The 24,058-nt window shown below is 40.3% G+C and overlaps 1 protein-coding gene across 1 annotated transcript; it reads left to right on the top strand.

Moving 5' to 3' along the window:
- Positions 1 to 3,638: 3,638 nt before the first annotated feature.
- gsk3ab (glycogen synthase kinase 3 alpha b) lies at positions 3,639 to 20,251 on the top strand. The gene is made up of 11 exons (XM_053326455.1): positions 3,639 to 3,873; positions 3,980 to 4,165; positions 10,432 to 10,619; positions 10,866 to 10,949; positions 12,006 to 12,116; positions 14,857 to 14,987; positions 15,258 to 15,462; positions 15,735 to 15,830; positions 16,449 to 16,635; positions 16,819 to 16,896; positions 17,209 to 20,251. The coding sequence occupies exons 2-11, from the start codon at positions 3,991 to 3,993 to the stop codon at positions 17,274 to 17,276; spliced, it is 1,323 nt and encodes a 440-aa protein (XP_053182430.1). The 5' UTR covers positions 3,639 to 3,873; positions 3,980 to 3,990; the 3' UTR covers positions 17,277 to 20,251.
- The last annotated feature ends 3,807 nt before the right edge of the window (positions 20,252 to 24,058 follow it).

Genomic DNA, 24,058 nt, shown 5'->3' with positions numbered 1-24,058 from the left:
GGAATAGACTGAGGGTATTTTCTCTCACAACACTCAACGGATTTTGAACACATGAAAACAGTACAACATGAGATTCCCCTGATAGATCAAAAGCCCTTCTTCCTTTCATACTGTATAATATCACTTTCCTAGTTGGAAGGATGTCTGTTAACTCCTAAAAGACATGTAGGAAGCTGGCGTAACTCACTGCAACAAAAGACCCTATGCCTAACCTATGGTGGTTGTGACTAGAGATGCATTCCCACTCCTGAGAATTGAGGATGTGCTGCAGGCTATTGGGGAGGCTAAATCTTCTTCACCCTTGACTTGACTTCAAGCTACTGGCCGATGGCAGTAGTAGAGAAAGACAAGCATTAAACTGCCTTCAGCACCACTATGGGTCTCCAAAGCCAACAGGATGCCATTTGGCCAACAGAGTGCTCCATCATTATTCCAAAGCTTTCTGAGCTGGTGTTTCAGAGATTTGAACTTCTTGCATCTCTTTATCTACCTTGATGACCTCATTATCTTTTCAGACCTTTGAGGAACATCTGGAGTGGCTTGTTGTGACCCTGAAAAGGAAAAGGAGGTGAAAGATGCATTCTGCTGAACCACCCTTTCTCTGGAGTGAGGACTGCACAGAGACATTGCCTGTGCTAAAAGAGAAACTGTTCCATTGTTTGACTACCCTGGCCTCACATTGCCCTTCTTTTTGCAGAAAGGTGCCTCTGGAGAGGGTCTCAACACTGTCCTGACACTGGTTTAGAGTGGGACTGAGATGGTGATAGCACATGCCAGTAGGGGCAGAAACGTAGTGGAACATAACTGAGAAGTTTTCTGACCATCTGTATGGGCACAAGTTGTCTGTACTCATAGATACAAAAAAACTTAAATATGTTATGACCACTGCCAAACTGGATGCTAATGGGCAGTGATGAGTCTTGCAGTTGTCTGTGAGTGATTTGGACATCCAATATTGTCAGGGGAGATGCAATGCCAATGTGGATGCTCTGCCCAGAATGTCTCAGTAGGATGTTTGCAAATCACTTCAGTCATGTCCTCAGAGAGTAAAGTTGAGACAGGCCAAAGGGTGCTGGTGGAGTCAGACCAGGTGCAGGATGGCAACGCTGGGTGTCAGGCTGGGGAAGTAACCCAAACATCAACATGAACCGTACACAGGTGTTGGAACTGAATCCCTTCCTTCAATGACTAAACAGGAAACCAGAGTAGGACAGCAAGATGATCCAGTTGTAGAAGCCGTTCTCTACTGCAGAACATCGAACACCAAACCAGAAGGGAGAAGTGAGGAGATTATTCTTTCTTCTCCTAAAAGATGGTACCCTATACTGCAGAGTCCGGGATGGTCAGCAAGGAATCACTGAATAGTAAGAAGCTCCAGAGGAATTAAGCCACCTTGGATTCAAACTGATATTCACTCTGATTCAAGAATGCTTTTAATGGCATAGGAGATTTCAAGATGTACAAGTGTTGTGTGAGTATTGCTGTCTTAGGAAGCCCCCCACAGCAGGCCACAGAGCTCCTCTGGTCAGCCTGTTCTGCTGTTTTGGGTTCCAAGCAAAGCAAAGCTGATCAGAGGCTCAACTTTGAGAGCCTAGTGGTAAGAATTGTTTGCAAAACATGCACCAGTCCATACCACCCTCAAGGAAGTGGAACCACTGAGAGGTTCAGTTCTGCTCTGATGACCATGCTGGGCACCTTGGATCCCGACCTCAAGCCTATTAATAAAATGACACGTACCTATAATTGTACTCAACATGACTCTGTTGGCTATAGCCCATACTATCTGATGTATTGCAGACATCCTAGACCCAGTCGATCTCGTATTATTTCTGACAAACAACCCCCTGTGAATACAACGACTACGTTCATGAGTCATAACTATGTTATGAGATGCCATCAAACAATGAGGGGGTAGATGAAAGGGAGTGAGTTATATGTTTGCTAGCAGATGGTGTTCTTGTGTGTGTGGTTTTTTAAAATATGTTTCTGTTTTTGTTCTGCTGTAGTTTTATAGACTTATTGGTCCTCTGCAGCCACAGTAGATTTGGTTTTGTGTTGTGTTGTGCAAGGTAAGAAGTGTTCCTGAGAACTGTACCACTGAAAACACTTATTTTTAACCATTAACATCATTGTCTGTGTTATAACTTTATGCAGAATATTTGTTACATTGTTTTGTGTTGTACAAGCCAATAAATAATTGCTGTTTGCCACTTGGGATCCTGTTTGCTGTCTGTCTTCTTTGCCCTGCTATACTTCACCTAACACAACATAGAGACCTTGTTAGGGCTCACTGCCTGAAAAATAAAGTTACATAAGATTCTGGTGCAAACCAGATACTATCCCGTAGGCATGAGAAAGTTTATTTAAATAGATATTTTTATATTTTATAGAAAGGTAATTGCAAGCTAATGTTCATGTATGAACATTTACAAACATCTGGACAACACTTCTTGGGTCTAGTAACTGCTTCTTGATTGTCTCCTTGAATATACAAGGTTCGTTAGTTAGCAACGTTGAACCTGAAAAGATTTAAACTGATGAAACTATGTCTGCTAACTGAAAACAGTATACAGATACTGCAAAGAAATGAAGAGTGCCGACATGACATTCATATATAACTGAACTCTTACCCCCCAATCATCCTCCCTCCACAATAATCTTAATGGCATCACCACAGACTGATGTGCAGTAACTGCATATGCACTTTAGCCTAGCCTTTTCTTTAAAGCACTTGATCCTTTTTACAGCACTTTATTATACTACTTATATTTAGTTTTTCTATTGTATGTGTGTATGTGAGTGTGTGTCGAGCACAGTGAATGGAACAGCTTTCTTTTATAAGAGACAGCTAATTTAGTTGTATGTGAACTATGCGATGACTGTGATGATTATGAACTGAATTTCTCACTTATATATGTGAGTTAGATTTATTTGCGTTTATATTATTTTATATTCCTCTTTTCCACACACCATGTCTCACAATGTGTATACCAGAACCAAAACCTGTATCACCAACCCTGCAACAATGGAAGTTACTGTTATCATTGAAAATTCAATAAAAATTTAAATGACAAAAAAAAGAGTGCTGAGATAACTATTGAATGGTAAAAAAAAAAAAAAAAAGTGTTGGGGAGTAACTACTTATATGTAAAGGGGGTTACATCTGAAGTCAATTCTTTGAAAACAATATATTTTTATATTTTGTAGATAAATCATGATGTGGGTTTATTTGGAGCACATATGGGCACATATGTGTCACAGTACAAATTATGCCTAGACCAGACTTTTGACTTTTTTCATAAAATATCTTTATTTCATATTCCAAAATCTACTTATGAATACATTTTCAAAATGAGAGATAAATCTTGCTTTATAAGAAATGAACCCTTATAAATCAGGTCAGTATCAATGGAAAACACTTCGATTTTTGGTGGGCTCAATTAGTACATTTCCACTAACACAAACACAAACATTTGTTAGATTATTAGTAAAGTAATCAAAAATGTATCAAATAAATTACATTACTTTGATTAAGTAATTGAAATAGTTACATTACTCATTACATTTTAAATAGGGTAACTAGTAAATTGTAACCTAGCCTATTACATTCCCAAAGTAACCATCCCAACCCTGCATGTTACTTTTTACACCATAACCCAACCTAAAAAAACCAGAGACATCGGGATATCAACTACTAACCTAACTACCAACCCAACTACTAATCTGTTGCTGGGCTCGTAGTTCCTAAAAAATACATTTCCCATGAACCCTTGTGAGTTTTTACGTCGTCTTGCGTCAACCTCCCCAGTCCCCCCACCATCACCGTTGTACAGAGGAAGAAAGGGGGAGACGGGCAACCTGTATAGAAACGCTGTAAGTGTAGTTTTTAATTTATATCGGAAACTAAAATACACACATATATAGCTTAAGCCTGTACCTGTCTGGCTGTTAACACCGCTCACCCTTGCCCCGGCTTTAGTTCTCACAAATATGAGCGGCAGCGGGCGGCCCAGGACCAGCTCATTCGCTGAGCCTCCCGGAGCTCCCGGAGCCGCTGCAGCCGGAGCCGGATCAGCAGCAGCCGGCGGAAGCTCGACAGGAAAGACTGGGGCTTCACAAGCCAGTGGAAGCAGCTCGACGAGCTTTGGGAATTTGAAACTGCCTCGTAAGTATTCATTTGTGTTTTAATCGTACACCCGATTGAAAGTGTGTTACAACGATTCGGGTTGTGCGTTATTTTTTACGTGATGTCTCGGCGTTTATTTAACTAATGTCGGATCACTGCCGCGGAGCTAACCTGAGCTAGCGAGCTGTTAGCTGGCCGGCTAACGCTAGCAGTGTTTTTCATTAAGGAGCCTCAGCGATCAAGGGCTTTTATCGCACTGCTAACATTATCGTTAGCTCAGAGCTTCAATCCAACCCGGTGACATTTCGACGGAAAATAACGTTATGCAATTTAAGGCAACATTAACTAACCCTTAATATGGTGTAGTGACCTAAGTCTGTTATAGAGTTAGCGTTAGCCGACGCTTTAACATATTCGTCATAAATAGCAGATGTGGAAAGCTAGCTATAGCTTGCTAACGTTTGGAAAGAGTAGGTTGAAAATGATCTGTCTTAAGTTTTTAAGGCGTCGTCCCCCGTCCAGTCTGATCTTGCACATAGTTTTTTTTTTTTTTTTTGGTAACAGACAAGGCCAACGATGGTTCACGCTTAAAGAAAGTGGATTGATTTTTAATCTTCTCTTGTTGATGGCTTACACCACATTTATACTTGCCTGCATGCAAGCGTAGGTTTTAGGACAGCTGATAAAGTACATCAATCCATCCCAGGTCATCTATGAAATGACCTCCAGTAAAGTGAGTATATTCCGCTGTAGTATAGTGGAAACAGTTGGGCAAACATGTATTTTGGCTTGTTGCCTGTTAGGTTGTTGCCAGCACCCATCAGATGGAAGACAAGCTCTGCATTAAATAACATAAGACACATAAGCAGGCTGTCACTTTTACTCTACTTTACACTAATTGGTTGAACATTTCGGCACTGGAAGTCCTGGTTTTTTTTAGCCATCAGCAAAGTCCCCTCCAGTTTGTTATGTTGGTGTGATGACAAGAACTTGTGGGTTGGGTCAGGGGTCATGTGGCTATGCAGTGGTGGCAATGGTTTGAGATCCATGGGGTTACACAGAGGTGTGCAGAAGGAGCATCACAGCACTTTTTAAATAGCGTAGTCCAAAAATAGGAAGGAGAAAGTGTATTTAAATGGGACTGACAAATAATACTAAGTTTCATTGATAATTAGAACAGGTAAAGGAATTATGAAAGTATACTTATTAAAGGCAAAGTCGACTCAAACTGCGGCGTCTTAAGTGTTAGTTAATGTAAGTATGTGTGACCATCAGGTGAATCCATTGCTTTTGAATGCAACATGACTCTTTTTCCTTGCTCAGTTTTCAGAAGGTCTAAGTCTTTGTCCATCAGGATCTGCTCCGGTCTCTCAGAGCATTGTTGTTGTGTCCGAGCCACCAGGATCCTACAAAAACACAAAGAAAGTGCTATTTTAGACAACGTGGACACTAAGCTGGCTAAATCTGAAAACATCACTCTATCTCTACCTTTTGCCCTTTAGTCCAAACTAACCTCGTTATTTTAAATCTGGTTATTTATTAAACTAAGCTCTCTGAAGTGGATAAATCTGGGAAGGCCAGTCTCATCTTTTTAATGTGCAAAACTAAGCTTGTCCAAAAGTAGGATGTTCACCTGCGGGTGGTTGCTGTGTAGCAGTAATGTAAAGAACATTTCACATCGCCTCTAGGGCTGCAACTAATGATTATTTTCATTACCGATTTAATTTGTTGATTATTTCCTCGGTTGAAACTATTACATGTCAAAAAAAGCCGAAACCGCTTTGGGATTTTTTGTACCAACAGCCCAAACAAACCCCATGCCGGTACTTGTTGTTACTCTGACATCTTGGCAGCATGTAGCAATAATTTGATGAGCGTGTCTTTAGAGGAAGGAGTAACTGTTACTTTTGATTAACAGGTAACATCAACAAGTCACCGTTTTATATGTACTCACTTTCCTGTTAACAGAACTAAATAATGTCTTTGTCTATATTGAAACACAACCAGCTGTGGCACCAATTGACTTTTGTCCCACTATTTGTAAAGTGATGCCGGTGAAGCTAAATGGTGACCTTTTTTTGCCAAAATAGGAGGAAAAAACAAAATAAGTAACCATTTTGGTTCATCAAAGCTGATAGAGGTGATCACAATAGATTTGGGTATCATTTCAAATTTCCTAATACTCGTGGAAATACAACAATGTTTTATTCAGTGTGTTTTTAGGTAATATTTGCCCTTTTGTCATTTAACAGAAAAGGTAAACTCATATTTAAATGTGGCTCACAAGAATAGTCTGATCAAATAATGAAAATATAGAAAATTAATCTGAGCAAGCAGTCCACACCAGATTTCATTATTGACAGTTTTCAACACATCCTCGTAGTGTGGACACATTTTTTTTAAATCTAAAATGTTTATTATTTAGCCCCATTAATCCCTGCTCTAATTTTTACAGTGACACGAGAGACCGTGCTAAAGTCCCTGGATTTGCCTTGTATCTGTTACCCATGACACTTTCAAAGTTGGCCTACTTATTCTAAAATATTAAAATATACCTCTCTGCTAGTAGTTACCCATTTCAGAAGTATTAAAGGTCCCCTCCGGATATGTTTTAAAACATATGGTAATACTCTGATTTGAATAATCATTGTCTGATATTTTCCTTTCCACAAAAAAAAGTTCAATAACCTAGTTAAAGATTCTTAAAATTACATCTACCACTTCCTCCTGAGTCTATGATTGTACAAATATTTTTCATTTCAAAAGTTAAATTGCTGGACACAAGATGTCTCCAACAGAAAAATCCTCTGTGTCTGAAATGCGGCTTTAAAGGGCTTTTATTGTGGAAAGGAAGCAAAATGAGCTTTTTGATGGATTAGGGTGATTGTGGAGGCCCCGCTGTGCTGTAAATTGTCCTCCGTCCTTTTTGAAGTTTTTTGAAATTTTGAAATTTGCAGCTCAAGAGGTTGCACCAGAAAGTCAAGTCAAATAAGTTTGAACCCACCGCCACACCAGCACTGTGACGGATGTATTTGTGAATTCTGTAGTTTGAATTTGCATTTCAGCCGAATGATGAGCGAAGCAGGACACTGGAGGAGCGCTGGTTGTTCAGCAGCTACAAACTCTGTAAGGAAAGATTTATATAAATGAGGACATGATACCAGATCTGTAAGTTTCCACATCACACCTGTGTATGTCGTGTACTGAACAATGACTGGCCTCCAAACTATTTTTGATGTCACAAATCCTGCTCCTTAAGTGCACAAAGCACAGAGGAAATGCCCCGCAGTGTCAAACTGCACATAAATCACTCTGAACAGTGAATGTCAAACATTCAAGTAACATTCTAAGAAAAAAGCATTTTTGAGTGGAAGGAGACTTAAAATGATTTTACTGGGACCTTAAATCCTGTTAGAGCCTTTGAAATCACAGCTGCCTCCTTCACACTCTCAAATCCTGAAACCACATTTACACAAATACACATTTTATAACAGTGTGTTAAATGGTCAAGAGTAGGGATGCAGTGACACAGAAATAAGTACCAAAGGGATATCAGTGTGATGACACCGGTCCACATTAAATACATTTTCTTCATCAAAATCATGATGAAAGTCAGTGTTTTATTCAGTGACAGCCGGCCTCCAAACTCAGTATTCAGTCCCACAGCTATCCCTGTCCTCATGTTACCTCGCATATGAATGAGTAAGCATGAATGATTGAGTGTGCACTAAGATATAAAAAGTTCAAATTCGGTAGGGGGGGGGGGCATGCACTGGTATTAAACCTGACAAACGCACAGAGTTGCGGGATTGTAATCGATAAGTGTGATCAATTGACTGCTAGAGAAGAGCGCCATCTTGAGCCAGTGTGACAAACAGGAAGATAAACTGCACATCGGCTGTGATGAAGAGCTAATTATTTGTCATTTAAAGCCACTTTTTCTGATCAGTATATTTAAAGGTAGTTATTTGTCCTGTACATGTATATTATCTGGCTCTAATTGGCTTCTGGTTAATTGAAGCACCTTCTATTGTAGAAGAGTGTAAAGATGTATGGATTAAAAGACATTGTTAGGGTTGAAGTGATTTATCCGAGCCACGCCTTACTGTTACATCACCACCCAATATCAGGAAATGTACTGTTAATATTCACTCAGGCCACTAATTATAAAATATTAGTTAAACATTATCATGCATCAGCTGATCATTTGATCAAGTCCATAGTGTACCTGAATTTCCCCACTTTACAGATGACTTTCAAGATAATTGCATTTTTTAAGTGTGATGAAGAGTGTGGGTGTGATGAAGTCACCCCGCTCGTCCTTTTCCTCTTACTCATCAGGCGCACGTTGACGTACCAGAAACCAAAGCCATTCACTGACAGCTGGGCAGAGTGCTCATCTTTGCATTCATTATTCAGGGGGACTATCATGCCACAGCTGCTCCATATTTAATACCCTCCCCTCTGACTCGACTTGTTTAAAAAAGAAGAAGAGTGTGAAAGTGATGCTAAAAGGAAACACAGAGGGAACAGTGTTTTGTGAAGCCGGAGAACACGAATGTGTAAAGGAAAAAAAAACGCACAGCAACTGATCTCAAAGCTGAATATTTTCCTCTTGACCCGAGGGTGGAGATCACATCTAGAGACCCATCATGTGGATATGCTGTTGGCTGCTGTTTATTGCTAACCTTGGAAAAAAGTTTAAGGTGGATTTTTAATAAAAACAAAAAACTAGACAGTTGTTAGTGTCTTATAAAGAAAAAAACTAGAGGTGCTAATGATGCGTGTGAAGAAATTAGTCAAAATGTTAATATTAAAGCCGCTGTGTTCATATAGACAGAAATATCAGGTGATGAAGCCACAGTGGTGTGTGTGTGGGTTTTTTTTTTGGTTGTGGTAACCTTGGAGGAAAAGGCCAAAATGCTTCATTGTCTGACTCCATTTTGAGACTCTGAGACCTACTAGTGATCAGGAGGGGTCCTGTTGAGACAGGCGAATTGAGCAAGCCCAGGAAATGGTAGCACTTCTGGGTGTGCTACTGTCCACGCAATTTTATCACAGGCTCTGACAAGCCTTTTGGCAATGGGCCTCTTCTCCGCTATTCTCTCCCCCCCGTCTCCACCCCCCCCCACCTCCTCCCAGTGTCATTGCTTCTGGTGCCGATTTGTCAGATCATTTTTGACCCAAACACGTGCATGGGCGTAAAACACTGAGCCGCTCCTTGACCCTAACGAGAGCTGTCAGTTACTGTTAGATCGCGAGCATCTCATCTTTCTACAAGGTCAAATATTAGCCCGACAGTGACACTGTTTGACTAGTTTAAAACACTCACCTTTTACTCTTACCCTCACTGATACAGTGTTAAAGCTCTCTCACTTGCTCCTTTAGCTGTTTATTATGTTATCAGGCTTCACATCATCTCATTCTTGTGGGTATATATGTATATTATTTGAATGGGGATGCTGAGTCTGTAATAATTTACTCACACAGATAAGACACGTTGAACCTTTAATCTGAAAATGTCTTCCAGGCTTTGTGATTCTTGTCCTGAGCTGGGTTAAATTTGTGTTGTCCTGCTCTGGGCGTTCTTATTTGTAATGGGAATTTAATGTTATTGCCGTTTAAACAACATTTAAACGACTTCACCAGAAAAAGAGCCATAGGCGTACAGCAAGAAAGAGAGAGAGTAAACGAGGGGGTGAGTAAAGTGACGAAGCCCGCTCCAGGGAGAACTGAAACTAATTTCATTTGGCAATTTATTTAGTATTTATTTGCATTATGATGTTCAGTGTTTTAGCGGTGATGTGTGTAGCATACTGTTACAGACCTGAGTCCCTCTGAATTATGATGAGAAGGAATCAACCTGTGTCAAAATGCAGCTCCAGGAGACCATCACACATTCCTCTCCTGTATTAAAGTTTTTATTTTTTAATAGTTTCACCCAGGAGAGCAGCACAAAGTGTTGTGGGAAGTATCAGGAGCTCATTACCAGCCAGTGGAGTGTGTCTGGGGAGCCACCACATAGGTCACAACCATTTAGAGAAGGAGCAAGTGCTTGTTGATATTTAGCTTCTCTTTCCTCAGGGACACTGGAATAGGCTAAACTGTGGGGGGTTATGTCACTGTGTTTCTCACATGTGTGTAAAGATCATTTTATCTGTGAGAATTAGATTTTTTTGCCATTTCTTTTTTTTTTTTTACAGTATGTTTCATTTATTGAAATTGCACTGCGCGCTTCTCGACAGGAACAAGTGTGATCACTTCAGGATCTCTCTGACCAGGTGTATTTCTTCTCTTATCTGCAGGCGACAGCGGCAAAGTGACGACAGTGGTAGCCACACCCGGCCAGGGCCCAGATCGCCCACAGGAAGTGTCCTACACAGACATAAAGGTTATAGGAAATGGCTCCTTCGGAGTGGTCTACCAGGCTCGCCTCATTGACAGCCAGGAGATGGTGGCAATTAAGAAAGTTCTCCAAGACAAGAGGTTTAAGGTATGTGTAGTCTGACTCGCTCGGTCAGTTAATTACAGTAAAAGACGGGCGTTAATAGAAAAGATACGTTTTTAAAAAAATGTTTATAAGCATCACTCTTTCACTGTGAGGATTTCGTTCCTCAGTTTTGTCCTTAATTAAAGACTTGTGCCAGTTTCATGTGAACACTGTTTTTATCCACAATTCACTCTCTGCCTTTCCTTTCTTTCCCTTTTCCTCCTTCCTGATGTGCATTCTTCATCACAGAATAGGGAGCTGCAAATTATGAGGAAACTGGACCACTGCAACATTGTGAGGCTACGTTACTTCTTCTACTCCAGTGGTGAGAAGGTGTGTATCCACTAACACGACTTTTATTATGTCGTAGGATTCAAGTTTCTTTATCCGGCGCTCAGCCTCCACACCCAGCTATTTAATTGTGCATGCATCAGGGGTGATTCAGAGGCATGTTTCAGACAAGTAGGTCTTGGTCTCTGTTGTAGCTTGTATTCACACTCTTTACATTTTGTGGGTTCAAGCAATTTCGCTGACTCTTTCAGATCATTGATGTGGTTTTGCTTTGGGCTTCAAATTATCTGCATCTGACAAAACATGACTTATATGAGCCAAATATGACAGATGGGTTTAAAATCTCGCTCACAACTTGAACAACAAAGTGTTGGACTGTTGACATTGTGACACAGTGACAAGTGAGTTTACCCTTTGATCCCTCAGGAAGTGTACATCCTAGAAACTAATCATTACTTCTCTAGATTCTTTACATGTGTGTGTGTAATGGTACATACTGCCTTTGGTGCCATTTTAAAATATTTCCTTATGAATGTTGGCAAATAGCACAGAGAAAGAATAGAGATACTCACTGTGTAACTTGTAGTATTTTAACTTGATGAAAGATTTTATAAGTAATGAATTAAGAACCTGAAAGATTGGAGTCAATGAACTTAAGTATCCTCTCCTGTATTGAGTCAGACAGTGTTTACAGTCAATGTACTGCAGCTATATTTACTATGGTAAGATAATCAATTGTGTTTACTCTCATGATGCCAGATGTGTGTTATTACTTCCAAAGTGTAAAGGCAGTGTCAATGAGCTTTAGTAACAGTACTGTACAACTTGTTAACTTAATTATGCGTAATGTAGCCGATAGTCATTTGAGATAATAAGTGCAAAGCGTTAAGTGTTTAATTAATCTCTTCTTGTCACTCTAAAAGTTGTCTTCCATCATCAGCTCATCACTGCAAAGCGCTACAATAAATAGTTTTTGTTTACTCGCTCCAACATATTTTATTATGTTGTTAATTGTGTTTGTCTTCTTATTCATTTTGATTCTGACAGGTTTAGACTTTCCACCCCTAACCGTACAATCTTTTTGTTCCTTCTTTCCAGAAAGATGAGGTTTATTTGAATCTGGTGCTTGACTTTGTCCCTGAGACAGTGTACAGGGTGGCTCGGCACTTCAACAAGGCCAAGACCACCATCCCCATCATCTATGTTAAGGTTGGTAGACACTCGCATGCACAGACACACAAACACAGAAACAATGTGTACTCAGGGGTGTTTTTTCTCATTACTGCTTCACTATACCTTTACAGGTGTTAAAATGTTCATTTCAGTTATTCAGCAATAAAATACTCAATTTATGTATATACTCATATAAGCTAAAAGGTCTGCCGTGAGCTTAGCAGTAAATATGACAACAGACAAACCTGTATTTAATTTTTTCAGGTAACAAGCTAGCAGAGGTGATTTAATTCCTGTCAGTAGTCTGATCTCAGTAGCCTGATCTCATCTGCTTGACCCAGCAAGCAGATGAGATCAGGAGTTAATACATTTGAAATGCACTTCGATGTAACTAATAATGCAGCTGTCTTTTGGGAGGCGCTGAAATCCGGTCTGCCAGTAGGTAACACAGTAAGACAAAAATCAAATACAGTATGCCAAGTCTGGACTTCGGTCCACATCTGGACCGAACAGCAGGTAAATCCAGATGACATATGTCATGTTATTCATACATTATTATGTGTGGCGTTTTCTATTATCTGATATAAATTGTTTGATCAATAAATGATTAGTGGTGTTGAATATACTGTATCTGGAGACCATTCACAGCAATCCTGTGCCCAGATGAATGTGGCTTATTTCTCTAACGTTGACACCGTTGTCATGGTGACATGAACTGCTGGAGAGACTGTTGGGTGTTGTTGCTGCCGAGTTAAAACGTATTCACGTTACACCGGAGAATTTTCTGTCGGCTCCTTGATCGCAGATACAGAATGTTTAGTTTTCACACAGTTTGTACAACTAGTGTGAATGTGGTTGTAAAACGAGTCGGACCGACCAACACGAGCACAGGTTGTGCTGTGGGCCACTTGAATAGCTCATTATACAAAAACAAGAACAAGAGAGATGCTTTGTCAACCCCTTTTGAATATGCAGAAGCATAAACCCCCCCGAGGACCCCTGACCTTGAATAGAAATCAGATGAGACCTTTTGAGTAATAAGTTTTAGAAGCCCTGCTGCTTTACAAGTTGAAGAGTTGTTGCCACAGATCAGAGATTTGTAATATTTGCTTTCACTGTTCACGTTTACATGCAAAATAGGATATATTTAGATTATCTTTCATCAGTTACTGTACACATTTTCAAAGGAGTTCAGTGGAAAGTGAAAGTTTTGTTCAGTAATTGCCTGTGATGTAATGAAGGGCTAAGTGTTTTCCTGTTTGTTTTCCACAGACGGCTCACTGTTTAAGGATTATGAGAGCAGAATGGGAAAGATGGTCTCGGGGGAATTAATCTGTTTGCAATAAACTTGGTTCGCTGTTTTAAAGGGTGCTCATTTTCAAGAGCGTGTTTACTGTGACTGTAGCAGCACAGAGGACATTATATATGTCTCATGGCCCATTTCCCCACCTCAGCCTGCTGCTCCCCTGTGGTTTTGAGATGCAAACCGATCTCTCTCTCTCTCTCGCGCCTTTTTTTTTTTTCTTCCTCTGTCATCCCTGCTTCCTCCAGCAACACGGCTCCATCACAGCACGTCTGGAGTCCTCTATCTCCGTCTCTCTCCCCCCCGGGTCCTATGGTTTTGCCGTGCCACTCCTCGTCACCTCTCTCCCTTTCTCTCTCTTTTGCTCTCTGCCCCCTTTTTAACCATCATCTCATCCCTCAGTCATCTTGTCTGTAATCATTTTGTAATCTGTGGCCAGCCTGCTGTCACTGCATCATGTGGGTAATAATGATGATAATGGTGATGATGACAGCCATTTCTCCTATTAAGATGCTTACTGTCTGCATGCCACGGACACATTTAATCGCTGCACACTTAACTTTGTGAGATTTTTTTTTTTCACTCCTGGATGACATCATTGACCCAGGATGCATAGACAAATATTAGATGGATGGTTGGATGTGGGTGTTAGCACATCTTAAGGGAGAATTGTGACCTCCTGTGTTGTATTTTGTTTTAGAAACGTGCTACTGCGGGCTGCATGAGACACTACCAGCTGCTTCTTCAACATTCACCACACCGTGCAAAAAAACACAATTAGGGCACATCTAGAAGTGACTGGCACATGAAGGACGTTCATGCTCACACTTGCCTTTGGAAAATAATTTTTTTTTACTATTTGATAATAATAGTGGTACAGTAACATAGCTAGGTCTAGCTGGTCTGGTTTCTAAGCGTTTTTTTCTTGGTGCCCACTTAAAATGATACAGTGTCCAATTAATTGTGAGCCGTTTGACTCAAAAAGGATTGGGGGGGGGGGGTTTCAGGAATTTTCACATGAACACTGACCAAATATGAAAGAAAAGTCTTAATTTAAACCATATGATTTTAATTCTTCTGAATTTAAAATCCTTCTTTCGTATATTAACTACTTTCTCACCAAAGACAATATTTTTCTTCTTTCCTGTACCGTTAATTATTTTGCAACTCTTCAGATTTGTCATGCAATCCCTTTGAGACATTTCTCATTTCATTTTTGGAGCCACTGCCTTAGTTGACTCAATCTTAGTTCGAGTCGGATAAGGTCACAGAAAAAGCTGCACTAAAGTGTAACTTTCTGGTTACACATTGTATTTAAATTTAGCATTTAATTGGGCTTTGGAGTTAAGCCACCACCCGTTAGTCAAGCATTAAACACGAAAACAAGGAAACTTCTTAAATATCATTACAACTCTGTCTAAGTTGTTAAACACTTGTGAGCTTTATGCCAACCCTCTCCGTTTCCCCCCTCAGGTGTACATGTACCAGCTGTTCCGCAGTCTGGCTTATATCCATTCCCAGGGCGTGTGTCACAGAGACATCAAGCCCCAGAACCTCCTGGTGGACCCCGAGACAGCCATCCTCAAACTGTGTGACTTTGGCAGGTCAGTAGCAGACGCTGCCTCTGGACATGTTTGTCTGCCACTATCATTCTTTCCATTGTGGTCACTGACTGCGTTCAGTCGGCTGTCTGTCTGTGTCTGCGACTCTTTCTCAGTCGCTGTCATGCATCGTCTTACCTTCCTGTCTTGGTTGTTTACGTGCTGTGGTTTTTGTGAAAGCAAATACACTGAGAAATGAAAATTTCATGTTGACTGACACTCTCCTCCTGAACTCTGTTTTTCTGCTTCATCTCCCTTCTTACTGCCTTCTAGTGCAAAGCAGCTAGTGCGGGGGGAGCCGAATGTGTCCTATATCTGCTCACGGTACTATCGTGCCCCAGAGCTCATCTTTGGTGCCACCGACTACACGTCCAACATTGACATCTGGTCGGCCGGCTGTGTGCTGGCTGAGCTGCTGCTAGGCCAGCCCATCTTCCCTGGGGACAGCGGTGTGGACCAGCTAGTAGAGATCATCAAGGTACACTAAGGGTGCTTCAAAGAGGGGAGAAAAATGAAATGAAAGTGATAGCACAAGAAAGTAGAGTTTCAGCAAGAGAGGTGTGGTGTTAAGTTACAGAATTGAAGCTACTTTTAGCAGAGCCTGATGGTGCAATATTGGTGTCACTACAAGGTTGGATATAAAGAGACTGTGTGTGATATGTGTGTTATTCCCATTTTCATGTTCGGTATACAATGCATATCCATAACTGAGGAATAGTTGTGAATATTAAGTTTTTACTTGTTTGTCAGGTTCTGGGGACACCAACAAGGGAGCAGATCCGAGAGATGAACCCTAACTACACAGAGTTCAAATTTCCACAGATCAAAGCACACCCTTGGACAAAGGTATGAGAATATTGATGCTGGATATTAATTATACACTCATCAGTGTGAGATTTTAGTGTTTATTTTAGTCTGAAAAAGCTTTGGTGCTCTTTTTGGAATAGGAAAAATGCCATTGGACTTATGTGTTTTATTTTCTTTAGTCCTTTTTAAGAATTCAATGAATTTGTTGTCTCTTTAAATGCAGGATATGACCCAGTTTTACATTTAAAAGCAGTAAAAACACCCCGGACACATTTCTTTTGCCTGAAATCTTAAACTTAAAGTGACCCAAAATATATAAAAATGGAAATATTTGTTTATTTGTGTGCAGTCGATTCACATTTTTGTACATACTGTTCTGGGTTAAAATGTATTCAAAAATCACCATTCAAAAATGTTTCATTCAGATTTAATCAAATTCATCGAAATTACTGTGGCTGAACTTTAATTGAATTTCCATACAACGTGCCCTTGCAGCCCTCCAGGCAAAATGTGCCCAGTATATATATTCATAATAACACACACAGTGTCACATACAGTATAGATTTACATAAACTCATATTCCTGGTGGATCTGTTTCTCTCTCCAGAATACATTAAAACAGAGCTCTAAATTGTTTTGCTGAATGTCTGTCACCAGGTGTTTAAGCCTCGTACCCCACCAGAGGCTATTGCTCTCTGCTCTCGACTGCTGGAATACACGCCGGTGACCAGGCTGTCTCCCCTGGAGGCATGTGCACACGCCTTCTTTGACGAGCTGCGCCAGCCCAACACCCGTCTGCCCAGCGGACGAGAACTGCCGCTCCTCTTCAACTTCAGTCCCGTTGGTCAGTTTACCTTCCTGTCATTCTTTTTTTTTTCTCTCTACTATGCATTTTTTTAAGCTTATGACCTCTGATGATCTTCACTTAAATGTTCGCTGTAGGTTGCCTTTAAATGCTAACACAGTTGTTATTTCAATGAGCGTATACTGTTTGATTTATAATTTAAATTTGCCTTTCTACTCTCAGAGCTGTCAATCCAGCCCCAGTTGAACTCCACACTCATTCCTCCTCACGCTCGTGCACAGACATCACCTGCCTCACATGGTATGTATGACATTTATACTCTGTTTTATACTGTAGTTTTCATGTATAGACCATATTGAGGATGACATTTATTTGTTTATTAATTCATTGTCAATTTTTATTAGAGTATTTATCCGTAGAGATCTTGTGACTGTACAAAATAAGTAATCAGAAAACTAGTTTTTACACCATTATGAACGCCACCTGATAATATACAAGTGACACATTATAATCACATTCATAGGTACCAAAAGCACTCGACTGTTAACCAAAAATGTGACTAGTCCTTTGAATTTTGTGTTGGTGACGTATGTGCTCTCTCTCCTCCTGCAGAGGGCAGTGTGTCAGACAGTACCGCCCAACCCAGCTCAGCACCTGGATCCATCAACAACAGCACCTGAGCATCCATCCCTCTGTCATCCTTTCTTTTTGTCTTCCCCCATTTTCCTTTTCTCTCCTCCACTCTCCTCCCTCTCAACCTTCCTCCTGGCTCCAAACCCTTAAAATAGAAGGAAAAAAGAAACTATACACACCCACATAAACACTCAGCATCACTATTTTCCCTGAATGTTTTCCAATAGAAAGCAATTTCTGTGGCTGCTAACTTCAGGAAGGCGTGGGTCGATGGACATTCAAGTATCCATGCTTGAGCTTATTATAAGCTGCATATATAAGTTCAGGGTGGCTCTTGTCTGGCCTGTTATAAATAGAGAAACTTTACATTGGTTGGGTATGATGTTTGGGGGATGAGGAGAGAGGTTTACTGTATTATAATCTATAAATTGACTTTTATCCCTTTTTATGTTCATTTTATTTGCATTAGCTAATTTTATGCATGGCTGAGGTGCCATGGAAAAGGAGTCCAGATTGTCTTTTGGAGTTGAGAATGAGGGCCGCTCGTTAGGCCTGACTAATATTGACAATCATCCTTAGGAGGGCCAAAAATGGGACACTTGTACTGGACATAGTGTTGAATCATACAACTCTGTAGACTAGTGGCTCTTCTGTCACTTTCTACCCTGAACTCTACTCAAGTATTGTCTGCTTATCCTGCCCAACAGTGAACACGTGAAGAGTTTTTAAAAGGCAAAAAAATATCCCAGAGAGAGGAAACCTATTGGCTGATTTTTGTCCTTGTCATTTTAGATAAGAGGTGATTTTAAATTTTATTACAAAGGAGGGCCGCCACATTGATTATTTGCTCCTGATCTGCCTTTTATGTGAATGAGAGAGAGAGAGGGAGCTTTACACAAGAAGAGTGCACATCTTCAGTTTCTTCAGTATAAGCTCATTTTCATTGGTTAAGCTGGGAACCGAACGTTTCCTGTTAATTCTCAAGTGAGTATTGCACATCCCTAAAGGGAGTCGAGGGTAAGCAAGGGAGCAAGTTATGTGTACTGTCCGGCTGTTAACATAACTTCACACAGAGGGAGTTGTTGTGAGGCTCCGTTTGCATCTAATAGCAGCCTTAGTGTCTCAAATGTCATAAACACAGATGCCTAGCACTGTATGGTGTAAAGCCACCTCATTAATTATGTCACTTTAATGGTGTTGAGTTTCATATCAGCATGATTACGTTGAAGATTGGCATCGGTGTGCAGAGGGTACAGAGACTACTGGCCGCTCTTCACTGCTCACCTGATATCTTCATTGTCATTTAAGCTAGCATACACAGTTATCTTTTGTGCGGGCGAACATGTGCATGCGTTGAGTGAATTTTGTTTGGTTTGTGAGAGTGATTTGTCGAAAACCCTCTTCGCCTCCTTCCCAGACAGCCCGCCTGTAACGCTCATATCATGTTCTTCCGGTCTTGTGATGGTGGTAGGAACTGATCTTGAATGACCGACGCAGCTTCACTGTCCGCTGTCGGCATAGACTCTTTCTTCCACCACGCAGATGTGCATGTTGAGCCCAAGTTGACCACACTATATAACTTCCACTATTAGTAATAATCTGACCAGAAATGATGCTCAAACCCCTGAAACCCAACAGCTTTTGGAGCCTCCCCTCCCATTCTTTTCTGTCCTCATACCTTCTGCTTCCCTCTTCCCTATTTTTTCACTGCTAAACTGTAAATATCAAGTTCCTTTTATTTTATTTTGTTATTTTTGTTATTATTGTTATTATATTGTTGTTCTTGTAATTTTTTTTTTCTCTAGTAGACCGGCACAGCAGCGTCCGGACTGTTTATCCTCAGTCGCAGTCTGTAAATACATTTCAGTCCCTGGTTCAGGAGGGGAAAAACAGAACAAAATGTTTCATTTTTATTCTCTCTCCCTCCATTTCTCTCTTCATGACTTTCCCTTTCCCCCATAAATGTCGTCATAACTGTTTATTTATTGTATTGTGTTTTTTGGGGGGAGGGGGGGATCTTTTCCACCAGGGTGGTAAAATTGAGGGATTCAATTTTTTTGTTTTTTTTTTGTTTTTTTTGTTCTTTTTTTAATTCCAAATTTTAGTCCAGCAATGTCACATGCAAAACGATTTCACATCCAAGATACTGTACTTTGATCCAGACGTTGGAGTGTGTTTGCAATCAGTGGTCTTGTGTGTATGCAGGTGCACAAGCTAGCCAACAGGTGGAACTCCAGTTTTCCATTTAACTTCAATGTGAAGGGAATGTTAACAGGCTTCTGGATCTACTGGGCTGTGATGTTGGGAGGGAGCACAGATCTGTGTGTGTGTGTGTGTGTGTGTATGTGTGTGTGTGTGTGTGTGTTTGTGCGTGTGTGTGTGTGTATGTGTGTCTGGAGGAAAGGGGGGGAAATGAATCTTCCATTGACATGTACCATCTCCTGTGTCCGACCGTCTCCTGTTTCCGCTTATTGTGAGTGTAACGGGGTCAACCTGTTATTTCAGTGTGTATGCTTCAGATTCTTGGAGTTTCTTGAGCACAGCTGCAGGGAATGTATGTGTGTTTGTATGTGCTGGCAAACCATGGACATTACTCTCTGTACTCCTGACGTTTTCCCAAACGAAGAGCTGACTAAATGTGCTATTTTAATGTTTATTTTCATCTTCTGATCTGTCACACTTAGCTTTTAATTTGCTGTGACCCTGCTCTTTTATCACCCTTGTCTGAGGGTAAAATGTCATTGTTGGGGAACAGAACGGTTGGATAAAGGAGATGATGATGATGATGATGATGATGCAGAGGGAGGGATGGAGGGAGAGAGACAGTTTTCGTTTGTTGGTATAAATAATTAAACTCATTAATAAAGTGATGAAACTGTTTCTGTCTCGCATTCATGATTGAAGTATACTTGAATAATTAAGAGATGTTGACATGATCACAGTATGAAAAACAAGTCATAATGACATTAAAACAGCATGTTAAATCATTACAGGCTGTGACCTTTAATACAGATAAGAGGACCATCAGTAATATGATGAACAATCTGCTGGTTAAACCTTTCATACTGTTCTTAACCTCTGTACCAAACTCCTGAACCACAAATCTAATCATAATACCGTAGCATGTGTTGAGTGATTAATCCTTGATGTTTTTCAGGGAGCAGAGCGTGTGTTCATTTTTTTTACACAATTTATGAGGAAAATATTCACAATCACTATATTTTGGTCCTATTTGACCTAAAACAAGACAACAGCCATCATTTTTGAATAAATCTTCACCCTAACCTAGAGCACTATGTATGAAAATGTCTAGCAGCTACTCAAAAATAAACAAGTATTTCCATTTTTGTATTGTTTGGGTCACTTAAAGTCTGTCACATGTCACACAAAATAAAATGTGTTTAGAGTGTTTTTATTGCTCTAAAATGGGTCCAACGTGTGTTAACTGTAAGTGTTGTCATAACCACTTATAGTGTACGTGTTAAAGTTCTTCTGTGCAACACCAGGCTGAACTAATAAGTGCCTCACTGCCCCCAAACTCCAGGAGCCCCAAAAGCTGCAGGCATGTTCTAATTTACTCAAAAATGAATTTGGATGCTCCACTAAGCACCTTATTACCAGACTTGTGAAGTGTTTCTCTTCAAGGTGGAGCTTTTCTTGATTTTTTTATTGTATGTAAATGTTTTGTTCTCCTCTTATTAATGTTTTTTTTTAAATTCATCTCTTATTTTAATGTTTCCTCATACAGCACCTTGAGTTACAATCACTGTACAAAATGTACTATTCAAATAAATAAACTTGTTAAGAGATCTTGTGGCCCTGTCTTGAACATGGTGCCTGTGTCAAAGTATAATTTTAAGTGATTCATTATTTCAGTTTTGTACTTATATGTTGCACATTCTTACCTCTAATGTATGATGTAAAAGGCTTGGGAGCATCACCAGCCACATGCATCTTATTGACTCCCTCAACACTTGACATAGGCACTTAATACACAGTTAAGGGGTCACATAAATCTTGAAAGCGAGCCTCGTTGGTAGATCCAACACTTTAATTTTCCAGGCAAGGCAGACTTGTTGATCTTTCTTCCGCTTGCTTCTCTATGTGGAATATGCTGTTTTAGCTGTCATTGTACGGAATATTTTCCAAGGTATGTGATTGGGTTTCCTTGTATTGTTGGAATTACTTCCTCTCCAACAAGTAGCTGGAACCTTCTTGTTGGTTTGCCTTTCTGAATCACCAAGCACCTTGATTTTTTTGGGCTTGAATGTCATCTTTGCCTTTGTGACCATGCAGTCAAGTTCTGGAAGGACCCATCTTGCCTGCATGTGGGTTGGTGCAGTCTCCTTAAATTCATCCATGACTTCCCTGATTGCTGGCAATTGACTTCCTGTGATGGTCCTTGGCCCTCTGGACTCTTTACTGACCTATGTAATAATCAGGTTCATTCTTGTGATGGAAAAATAACATTTATTTTCTTAATTATAAACTAATAATATAACAGTCACCAGTATATTAAAAAAAACTGTACTAAGTCCACATAGAGCAAGTGGGAAGGGAGTAATAAAGAGCCCTTCTTGCCCAGGAGCCTCCAAGCAGGTTAATGCAGCCGTGGTAAATCAGGATACAGTTGTTATGAAACATGCTACTGAAGTGAAGATGCATGTAGTAAATCAGATGATGGCGAGTTTGGGCAAAGAGCCTTTTAGATTTTGTTGTGTAATTTACTGAAACAGCCTCGGAGGATAAAATGTGAGTAAAAAGGACACCTCACATCTTTTTCCTGCTGGTGACTCAAGATGCAATCTGTTTTCAGTCATCCATCTCCAAGAAGTGTAAACAAACGCTGAGTTGGTGTTATGCTAAGGTTCAGTGTTGAACCATTAGTAAATCATTTTTTCCCCTTTAACGTCTAGTGAAGATGTGCTGCTTTTCTTCCTAAGAGCACCTCACCCACTTGTGAGGCTTTTAATGATGTACAGATGTACCCTTTTTGCCTGCAAGAAATGTTATGAATATAAAGCAGCACACACTTAATGTACTTCAGTGTTGAATTCTGGATGTGCAAAACATTATAAACTTGCTTATCAGGTGTGAGTCATAGGATTTGCTTTAGCTTTGTATGAAACATGGTGGGATTAATAAAATGAAGCTCTCGTTATGCTCTGCAGCGGAGTCGAGTGGAGCAGTGAACTCTGGAAGGGACCAGTTGGAGAATGATGAAATCAGAACGGTTGTTATGGGAACCATGCTGTTGCAAATGTCAGTGAAAATATTTTTGACCTTGACTGATGAAATCTTTCGCTTCTACAGTTTGATTAAATCAGATGTGTGAAGAAAAGGGGAGGGCTCTGAGCTATTTCATGGATAATAAACATGCTGATGTTCACACTGTTTTGTGGTGGTGACATACTTCAGTTTAGCTAGGAACTCTCTTTTTGACATTGCTGCTCTTTTGTTTGAAGATATTTGAGCATCACATTCAATTCAGGTCTCATTTGGCTCCATGACTTCAGAGACCTTCAGCACACATCTCAGCTGAATATCCTCATGAACTCTTAACCAGAAACCAGGAAGTCTCTCCCACACATCTGTCTCAAGGCCACTCAGGTTCTTTTTTCATTCAGATCAAGAATCGGCTTTTCACTGCTGTAAAAGAGGAACAGGTTTTAATGAAGTCTCATGGTGTCCATGAACGCTCTTCTTTCGTCTTTCTTTGTGTTCAGTAGAAAATATTTATAGACTCTGGCAGAACCTTTGCTGCCTGGCACTTGAAAAAAAAATCTCAGTTACCTTTAAGCCTGACCCTCAGGTTCAGCTCAGCTAAATTAATATTTTGTCCTTGCACGACCTGGACCTGTCCTTAGTCCATATTCATAAACATGATCTTAAGCCTGACAGACATTAAGCAAGAATTTAGATTGTTGAATCATTTCTCATGAGAGTATTAACAAAATATCAATATCACTTTTTGAAGAGGAAAAGTTTTTGGAGGATAATGTAATAGAGGAGTGTAGGGAGGAGAAATCTTGTGGGTGGTTGATTCATGTTTGTTGTTACTACTTGTGAAGAATTTCCTGTATTTTCCACATTTTAATTAATTGTCCAAGTCTTGTTAGGAGTCACAAGAAGTTATAATGAAACAATATTCATTCTGCCACTGTACAATATTGTTTATACTCTCATTTTACCATAAGAGACATGTATATGATTGTGTTTCTCAACTGTTGTTTCCAAGGTAGAGAATACACTTTTAACCTCATTTTTTTATGCCGACATGGATGCAAAGCTCAGAAAAATTCAGGACTTCTCGAGTAAACTATGCTGATAATCGTGTAATGTGATGGAAAGCTCCAGAACAGCTACTGAGTGGACCTAATGGTGAGATTGTTTTCATGACTACATGATAATTACCACTCAAGCATACCGGCAGCTGTGACTGCAATCTGCAAGACAAATGTTGAGAAAACCCCAAGAGGGGATGTAGATGAGAGACAAAGACAAAGAAGAAGAAGAAGAGGATGAAGGTCTGTCTGAGGATGCAGCGCAATCAATGCTGCATGACGGGTCAGCCCACCTCTCCTGGGCTCTGCAGTCTCTGAACCATAACCTCCAAAGAAAAACATGTCTGTCAAGGCTTCATCATGTTGATATGATATGTCAAGGTTGAATAATGTTATTCAGCAGTGTGCCGAGCACATTGCACAGTTTCTTTGGAGCCTGAGTAGCCCTGGCCCCTCTGGCTGAGCGCCCGGCCAGCTCTTTAATACCATTTGGAGTCAGGTTAAGCAGTCTGGAGGAGGTGCTCATCCTCCCAATCAACCAATGG

The sequence above is a fragment of the Scomber japonicus genome, chromosome 10 (genome assembly GCF_027409825.1).
Source record: "Scomber japonicus isolate fScoJap1 chromosome 10, fScoJap1.pri, whole genome shotgun sequence".
Taxonomy (NCBI): Eukaryota; Metazoa; Chordata; class Actinopteri; order Scombriformes; family Scombridae; genus Scomber; species Scomber japonicus.
Note: the sequence above shows the minus strand (reverse complement) of the source record. Positions and strands in the feature narration are given on the sequence as shown.

Excerpts from the sequence above, each read along its gene's own strand:
- gsk3ab (XM_053326455.1), top strand. The coding sequence starts at position 3,991 with ATGAGCGGCAGCGGGCGGCCCAGGACCAGCTCATTCGCTGAGCCTCCC. Across the intron at positions 10,620-10,865 it reads TCCAAGACAAGAGGTTTAAG|AATAGGGAGCTGCAAATTAT; the intron begins GTATGTGTAGTC and ends TCTTCATCACAG. Across the intron at positions 10,950-12,005 it reads TCTACTCCAGTGGTGAGAAG|AAAGATGAGGTTTATTTGAA; the intron begins GTGTGTATCCAC and ends CCTTCTTTCCAG.